Source organism: Pinus tabuliformis, chromosome 8 (assembly GCF_031772625.1).
Source record: "Pinus tabuliformis cultivar Carrire ecotype Pingquan chromosome 8, CPIR1, whole genome shotgun sequence".
Classification (NCBI taxonomy): Eukaryota; Viridiplantae; Streptophyta; class Pinopsida; order Pinales; family Pinaceae; genus Pinus; species Pinus tabuliformis.
This window is the reverse complement of record NC_142294.1, coordinates 1,994,475,860-1,994,485,197: the sequence shown is the minus strand read 5'-3', so window position 1 is coordinate 1,994,485,197 and position 9,338 is coordinate 1,994,475,860. Positions and strand designations below refer to the sequence as shown.

Below are 9,338 nucleotides of genomic sequence, written 5' to 3'. Positions count from 1 at the left end.
TTGTCAGAAGCCTTCCAATCAATATATAAATGTAGATTTATTATTATTTTAATTGGAAGTCTTCAATCAAATAATAAAATTTAATTACGTCTCTCCCAATCTAAATTTCTTATTAGCATAATTCACTACCTTCATACCATTTTTTTTTTTTTTTTTAGACAAACTTCGGTTGCTATATTATAATCTGAAAAAAGAAGAGGCTGTTCGCCATACATACAGTATTTCCTGAACTTCATGGATCCAAGGAATTACAAAAAGGGTCCATTCCTTGCTCCTTGTTCTGATTTTCCTGCCTCTAAGGCTTCTTATACTACTGTAAATCCTTACATATTGCAAGCACCAAAATTTACAACTACAAAACATAACTAGTCTATTTCTATATGGCTGATCTTCCTTGCTGTGGACTCTTCTGGGTATGGGTCCGGCTCATTCTGTTTTGCACTGGAGGAAGAAGGGGTTTCCTTGAACTTTTTGTCCATCATGAACTTGAGAACTACTATCGATTCTTCTGCATGGCTGCACCGGTTGGACAAGTTGCTGAACTGTTCATGTAGAGAATTGACTCTGTGTAGGAACAAATTGATCTCTGCCCGATACTTCTCATTGAGTACTCTGAACTGGTCTTCCATTCGCGTTTCCAGGCTTCGGACTTGATCCTCCAGTGCACGTTGTTGCGCTCTCAGCTCCTCGAACTCTGCCTGAAGGTCTCTGCAGTGGAAGCAATCTTCTGAACGGGCCATTGTCTCTGAAAATTCCCTGTCTGCGTTGTTGGCTTCTTTAGCGCGGGTCCTCTGAGCTCTTAGCTTACTGCAGACTGCGGTCACGACTCTCACAGGGTTGTTATGCTTCTGCTGGTCGCAATAACAACTCCCTCGGGCTGAATGGAACTGAACGGGAACAATAATGCTCTGATGCCTGGAGAAACTGATTTTCTTACTGTATTGGGTATTTCTGCCATCTGAGGTATAAATAGAAACGATTTGCTTGCTGTGTGGGCGGGAAAATGCCCGGCTATGGCTCGAAGTAGTCCACAGGTTGGTCAAATGCGTATCATGAACCGCAAATGAGATCCTACTGCAAGGACGATTCTCTGCTGGATTTCTCTTGGTTTCCATGTAATGAATCGATGTTCTGATTTCAATGCTGATCCAAATCCTGCCTACCTTACCTGCTCCGTCATCGGCTCTGACTTCTTGTCTGATGTCATTACTACTGTCAGTTATGGTACACCTGCTGTTGACTAACCGTTGTAGATTCATGGTAATGGCTGCAAAGAGACAATGTTATTACAACTCAGGCTGCCCTTGGAGCGCGCGCATGCCCTGTTGGCATACTTATCAGCCTCCTTGTTCAAGCCCCGTAATATGTGGTAGTATTCGATCTCTTCCATTGAAGCATGGAGAATCTGATTCCGGTGGTTTATCTGCTGGAGGAGGATATTCGGCGTGCTCTGTCTCTGCGCCATAAGCCTGATAATTATAGCTGAGTCCCCAAAAACCACTGCTTTTCGTATCCCTAGCTTTAGCAGCTGCGTGAGGCCCTGGTATAATGCTAATCCCTCTGCCCTGTTGTTGGAAATTTCTCCTAGCCCCCATTCGAAATGAAGCATGCTCTCTCCATTTGCATTGCAAATTAGACCCCCTGCGCCAGCTTGGCCCGGGTTCGATTTAGAAGCTCCATCGAAAAATAAATAGAACCTGTTACAATTTCTCAGCCAATTCGAAAATTCCTCGTCCTTTAGCCTCAGTTTCCATGGGCTACTTGTTTCTTTCAGTTGTGTTCTTGCTTGATTTGTTTCCTGAGCGCTTGCAGTATTCTCTAAAACATAGCTGATCAGGTTTCTCTCTTCTATGCTATATTTAGTTGCCTCTATCTTGCCTTTGGTGTGATTTGTGATTGTCTCCTCCGCTAGCATTTTTGCCTTATGACAAATTATCCTGGTACAACAGCCTTTCTCCTGGAAAACCTTTCCATTTCTTGCCAACCAAATGCGCCATAAAAGTGTTAGGGGAATGGTGTTCCATACCCTTTGCACCAATTTACTCCTTTTCTCTTTCCATGGACAGTTCTTTCTCCACTTGTGTATCGTTTCTGCTATAGTTGCCTGAGGCTCCCAGGAAGCTCCCCCTATTGAGGCCATCTTTCTCCAACATTCATCAGCCACCGGACATTCTACAAACAGGTGCTGGATTGTTTCCTCTGATCTACAGCAGTTTGGGCATCTGGATGGCCCCATTATGCCTCTTTTCTTTAAGTTTTCCGCTGTTAATATTTTTCCTTTCAAGAGCAACCAAATGAAAAATTTGATTTTGGGGGGGGCTTCTGCTCTCCAAACAAGTTTCCATTGGTTCCATACTTCCTGATGGAAGTTGCTCTCACATAGAAATTGGTGTCCAGCTTTAACCGTGTATTGAGTTCCAGTTGGGTCCCAACGATATCCATCATGCTTGCCTTTTTGGATCGGAGCTTTGCTGTGTAGAAGGTTCTTTAGGATAGTGAGGCTAGTGTCTAGCTCCCTGGGATGATCCGGGAAGTTCCAACCTGTCCATGCTTGAGAGTGGTTGTCCCAATGTGATATTTGGGCCAAGTGCATTATTCCTTTGCCATTGAGCCAGTTTATGGCAGGGATTGCCTCCAAGTTTGTTCCAATGGGATGCTGCCCTAAAATTCTGTCTGTGGAGAAGTTGATGCTACTCCCCCCTCCTGGGACCTTTGATATATTCTGAGACATAAAGGTAGTGGCCTTCTTGCAGAGTTGCCAAATTTTTGTACTATCCCTGCTGGGTATATTAGTCTCCAAGAGTTGGTGCCTTGTGCAGGTCAGGTATTTTGCTTCTAAAACCTTCTTCCACCACGCTGCAGGCCCAGTGATCAACCTCCAAACTATTTTTGCTCCAAGTGCTAAATTTAGCAATTTTGGTGAACGGATGCCTAATCCTCCTTTTTCCTGAGATTGAATGATGTTCTTCCAGCTTACAAGATTGAATTTCTTTTTTTCCGTTTTCCCTCCTTGCCAAAGGAAATGCCTGAGAGCTCTTTCCATTTTCTGATGGAAAACAACAGGAGCTTGATATAAGGAGAACCGATATATGGGAAGAGAAGCTATACCTGATTTTAGAAGAACTAGACGCCCTGCTGGATTCAGCCACATGGTGCCCCATTGCTGGATTTTTCTCTTTATTTTGTCAAGAATTTCGTTCCAGGTATCAGCTTTCAGCGGTCCCATACTTACAGGCATCCCTAGATAGGAGAAATGATTCCAGACTAGTTTGCAGGAGACTCCAAATATACTTGCAATGTTATGGATGATATGATTTGGTGTGTTCCAACCATATATACAACTTTTTATCTGATTGACCTTCCCACCTGAGTAATCCATGAATTGGTCTAAAATCTTCTTAAAGCGCCTTGCAATAGTGGTGGAAGCTCCTCCTATTAAGAGAGTATCATCTGCAAATTGAGAGTGATTGATGTTCTTTGTTCCATGTTCGATCTTGATGCCAGTGATTAGACCTATTCTCCGGTTGTAATCCAAGGTTTGACTGAATGATTCAGCCATAAGGATAAACAAGTAAGGAGATAGGGGGCAGCCTTGTCTAAGGCCACGAGAAGATTGGAATGCAGCACACGGCCTCCCATTAATTAAGGGGGAGATCCAGGGATCCGTTATACAAGCTTTGATCATTGTGATAAAGGAGGGGTCGAATCCCATTTTATGAAGTACAACATACAGGAAGGAATGCCTTACCCTATCAAAAGCATTGGCGAGATCCAACTTAAGAACAAACCCTTTCTCTTTTCTACTTAAACTTGAGTGGATGGCCTCTTGCACAAGAAGGATAGAATCAGTGATGTGCCTATTAGGGAGAAAGCCCCCTTGGTTTTCTGAGATCAGGGATGGGAGATATGGCTTGAGCCTGGATGCAAGAATTTTTGAAACTATTTTATATGCTGAGTTGCATAGAGATATTGGTCGAAATCTTGAAAAGGTGGAAGGTCTGTTCTCTTTGGGGATTAAGGCTAGATAGGTGGAGTTTGTAAATCCCCCCATTTTGCCTTTTTTAAGAACCCAACGAATCATCTTTGAGAGATCTTTTTTGATCATCTGCCAATATTCTCTATAAAAGCTGATTGGAAACCCATCAGGTCCTGGAGCTTTATCTGGGTGTAAGCTCCAAATTGCTGCTTGGATTTCTTCTTCTTCTACTTCTTTTCTGAGACTGCTGTTCATTTCTTGAGTGACTCCTTTGGACAGATGTTGCAGCATGCTTGAATAATCCTCCTCACCTTTGTCCTCAGTTAGAAGGCTATTAAAATGTTTGGTGGCTGCTTCCTTTATAGATTCCTGAGTGTTGTAACTGTTCCCCTCATTATCCTTTATTGTGCTGACTGTATTTTTGGCCTTTCGAACCGTGGCCTGCTTGTGGAAATACGCTGTGTTTTTATCCCCCTCTTGCAACCAGAGTTGCCTGGACTTCAGTCTCCATTTTGTTTCTTCGTCCCTTATAGTTTGACTCAGCTGAGAATATAATCTAGTTTCTTGCTCTTTAGTTTGCTGGGATAGCCCAAGAGCTTCAATTCTTTGTTGCACTTCCTCTAGCTCTTGCTTAATTTTCTTTTTGTTCACCTCAGGCTCTTGATAATTGTTCTTTGCCCAATTTTTTAGAGCCTGTCTTACTCTCTTCAGTTTTGTCTCCCAAATATATGTTGGCGATCCTTCCACATGTTGAATCCAAGCCTGCCGCACCACATCTTTTGCTGCTGGGGAGCGATTCCAAATGGAGCAGTATTTGAAGGGTATGGGTCCTAACTGACATTGGTTATGAAGAGTGAGCGTTATTGGGTAATGATCAGAGGCTGAAACATTGAGAATATTTGAATGGCTTGTAGTGAAGGTGGACAAGAATGCTATACTTATAAGGAACCTATCAAGACGTTCCATGATATTGCCGGCGCCAATTCTTCTGTTACTCCAGGTGTACCTACGGTTTTTGGGTCTGATATCAACAAGTTCTTGCTCCTGCATGATAGTCTCAAGTTGTCTTCTGAAAGGATCAGGGGTGAAATTCCCTCCTCTTTTTTCGTTGGCGTGCATCACCAGATTTAAGTCTCCAGCTATAATGAGATTATTGTTCTGCTCCTCTTCTATACTTTCTTCGAATGTGTTCCAACACACTTCTTTCTCTCTGTACTGATTCGGCGCATATATGTTGTAAACTGTTACTTTTGGGCCGCCAGTTTTGTTTTCCAGTGTGACTCGAATCCAGTTCTGATGGACCCTGGTGGAATCACAGATCCATTTATTGCTATCCCACATAGTTAGTATGTCGCCTGAGGCTCCTCTTGCTTCGCTTGCACATCCATTGAAATGCTTTTGCTGGCTTATTACTCTGCTAATTTCAGACTGGTCTTGCTTTGTTTCTTGGATAAGAACGATTTCAGGACTTTCACTGTGTATTAGATCCTTGAGGGCAGCTATCTTGGAGGGGTGCCCTAATCCCCTACTATTCCAAGATAGTATTTTCATCATGATTTACTGGTTACATGGAGAGGTGCTCGCCTCTCATTGCCTTTGTTACTATTTTCTTTTTCCAAGCGTCCAAGAATGAATGACTCTATTGGAGTCTGGGAACCCATGGCTATGTCTTTCTCTGCATTTTCTTCCCTCTGCTGCTTAGCCGATTTCCTGCCAGGTCCATGCTTTTTAGGAACATCACTGGACGCTCCATGTTCCTTTGAGGAGCTCCTGGTAATCCTAGAAGAAGGAGGATCAAGAGAGGGCTGAGAGGTGTGGGGAGAGGAAGGATGGAGAGGAGGATCAGTGGAAGGGAAATCAGGCCCAGAATCAGCCTCGGAGAGGATCACGAAGGGATTAGAGGATGGAGGGATAGGAGGGTCGGAAAGCCGAGGAGATGAGGGAGGATTCTGAAGGGGAGGTTGCTGGGAGGAGGAGGGTTGCTGAAGGGAAGGTTGCTGACGGGAAGGATGCTGATGGGAAGGACCAGGGGCCTCAGGTTCCGAAGATTTGAGGGGTGGAGAAGATTTTTTCCTTTTTACAGTTTCCCATTGCCCATCCTGCTCATCAGATTCTACATTAACTATTTTAGTGCATCTATTTGCAAAGTGTCCATATTCGTGGCATACCTTGCATTTGAAGGGAATCTGCTCGTAGTCCAACTGCTGAATATGGCACCAGTCATCAACTTTCAGTTTGATCGCTTCCGGCAGTCCTCGTCCCAGATCAACTTCTACACAAATCCGCGCACACGCCTGCATGTTGTCTTTGGGTTCACTGCGATCTATATATTTCCCGACCGCATTTCCTATTGCTTTAACCGAGTCGTCCCCCCAGCAGTGAAGGGGAAGGTGAGGCAATCTAACCCAAACTGGGACCGCATTTGGTATATCAAGTTCTGGATCAAAATCCGGAGTCCATTTATTGAGATAGAGGCCTCTGGAGTCCATAAAGTAAGGCCCATTTCTGAATATTAGATCTTTATCCTCTTTGGTTTCAAAATGAAAAGTATAATATCCTCTGCCACAGAATCTGATGGATATTTTACCCTGGATCTTGTCCGACCAGTTTCTCTCGACCCATCTTTGCACTGTTCTGGGTGATGGCCACAGTCCTGTAAATTGCCCGATTAACCCTTTCTCTGCTAAGGAAATGGCTGCCATGCGCGGAATCGTAGGAGGCAGCTGAACTTCTTGTAATACATCAAGCTTCTTCACAAACTTTGTTGTTGTTGGTCTAGGTCTTTGCGGAGGTAGAGACTTTACCAGATTGGAGAAGGCTCTTTGCAGCTCCGGATCCCCACCGGGCGGATCCGGAGGGTCCATGCTGAAGTTCGATCAAGCGATCCCAGGCCGAGGTCGATCTCAGGTTCGCGCGCGCGCAGCACCTTCATACCATTTTTAACAGTGTTGTAACATGTGGATTAATTTCCTTTTTGGTGCACAAAATTTGAAATCTTCAATCAAATAATAAAATTTAATTATGTCTCTCCCAATCTAAATTTCTTATTAGCATAATTCACTACCTTCATACCATTTTTAACAGTGTTGTAACATGTGGATTAATTTCTTTTTTGGTGCACAATCTTCGCCTTTTAGGACAATATGGTGCAGTGGTCCAACCCCTACAGATCATTATGACAAACTAAGAATAGCAGAGAAGATGAAAGGTTGTACAAACCAGCATATTTTTCAAACAACTAATCCAAGATCACTACCTTAACTTTTTCATGAAGATATCATATTGAGAATGTTTGAAAAATGGTGGGAAATTTGGGCAGCGACTATCTCTCTTCTGTGAGGGTGATGCGGAAAGAGTTAAGATTTCATTGTTTTGAATTTTTTTTGTTAAATCAAAAAAACCAATATTAATGGAGATAACGGTATTTTTTACTAAATTTTGTGAAGTGACTAAATGTAGCTTTAACCATTCACCTTCAGATTTTTTTTACAATACAATTTCCTAAGTCTATTTAATATCTTCATTATCATAAAAACCAACCTATATCCATATTAACTCCACATCTACCACTCTTAGAGGGATGAAATCTATTTATCCCTCCTAGCACTTGGTAGACCCGGAATTAAGATGATCTAAGCAGATAGAATTTCCCCTTTAAATAGTCTATGCTCACATGAATACTATGGTATTACCATGGGTTACCATAAACCTGGAGCTTAAAAACTACTATTAGTAATTTATAAAAATTAATAATTTCTTTTTATTTTATTTTTTTATTTTAACCAAGTTAAAATGTTTAAGTGACATTAAATTACAAGATCCATTTTTATTCTTGATCTACCAAGCCCCGAGAGGGATCAAATATTTTTTCACTCTATGTTAATTTGCATATCACGATATTTGATCCAGAGTAAAGATGGATCTATGCTAGTTTAATTCCCCCCTTTAAATAGGCTGCATTCCATGTGAATACCATGGGTCAATACCATGTGCCATCTTTATTATTATTAATACTAATATTAGGGTTAATATTGTCTCTTTGCATGGTATTAATAATAATTTGGCCCATGGTATTTGGCCCATAGGCTTCACCTAAATATAACACATTTTTTGAGTGTACGTAAATATAAGGCGACTTATGGAGTAAATATAAAAAATGTTTTATTTTTTTACCATGCCTCTTGTTTATTTATTTTTATTTACCATACCTCTTTTATAAATATGGTATTTGGCCTATAGGATTCAATTAAATAAACCCTCTTTTTTAGCCTTCTTAAATAGAAAGAGGGTTATGGACTAAATATAGAAAGACATTTTATATATTTACCATACCTATAGTTTATTTATATTTTTATTTATTTACCATACCTTTGAACTATAAAAAGAGGTTTTATTTATTTACCATACCTCCACTTTATTTATATTTTTATTTATTTACACGCTTGAGTGTTCATAAATATAAGGTGACATATGGAGTAAATATAAAAAAATGTTTTATTTATTTACCTTACCTCTCGGTTTATTTATATTTTTATTAATTTACTATACCTCTTTTATAAATATGGTATTTGGACCATAGGATTCACTTAAATGAAACCTTGTTTTTGAGCCTTCTTAAATAGAAAAAGGATTATGGACTAAATATAAAAAGAGGTTTTATTTATTTACCATACCTCTAGTTTATTTGTATTTTTATTTATTTACCATACCTTTGGAGTAAGTATAAAAAGAGCTTTTATTTATTTACCATACCTCCACTGTATTTATATTTTTATTTATAACTATCATAAATACATTTTCTTGAAAATGAGGGTGAATGGAAGATTGTAACTCCTAATTTCAAGGGCTAAATTTACTTTTCTTACCCTCCCCCTTAAAATAGGGTGGGCTAACCTCCATACCTAATTTTTTTTATAAAATAGATTTGAGGCGATTTGTAACAATGTACTATGATACAAAATATTCACACAATAAAAATAGAAAACCCCTTAATTTAGCCCAAGGGCGAAAATTCGCCCCTAAAATTTTCCATGGTTGCACCTTTAACCGCAGCTCAGCGATCTGAAGGTTCAGCTCCAGTTGAACCTTTGTCATTTCCTGTCGTGCTTTGCGTACCTCTGCTGCTAACTTGTGGATCTGCGACTCTGCTCACATGTCTGTTGGGATGGCCAGCTCCGGGACGCTTTAGCAAGCATCGTCTATTACTTGTACCAGTTGTTGATTCTGCAACACCACTTCGTCGTGTTGCAAGCTCAGGGTTTCCATATTGATTTTCTGCTCACTAAGGACTTGTAGTGCATGGCTCTCCCTAGCTCGCAGCTCTGCAGTTATCCCATCCTGCAAAACATATAAGGTCTCTCAC

The 9,338-nt window shown here is 40.8% G+C and overlaps 1 protein-coding gene across 1 annotated transcript; it reads right to left on the bottom strand.

Annotated features, from left to right (window-relative positions):
* Nucleotides 1-1,255: 1,255 nt before the first annotated feature.
* On the bottom strand, nucleotides 1,256-6,840 carry LOC149244448 (uncharacterized). Its single transcript, XM_089371545.1, has 5 exons — nucleotides 6,564-6,840; nucleotides 6,145-6,413; nucleotides 5,561-6,075; nucleotides 2,380-5,279; nucleotides 1,256-2,262 (listed from the first exon to the last, which is right to left on the bottom strand). The coding sequence occupies exons 1-5, from the start codon at nucleotides 6,838-6,840 to the stop codon at nucleotides 1,256-1,258; spliced, it is 4,968 nt and encodes a 1,655-aa protein (XP_089227671.1).
* Between the last annotated feature and the right edge of the window lie 2,498 nt (nucleotides 6,841-9,338).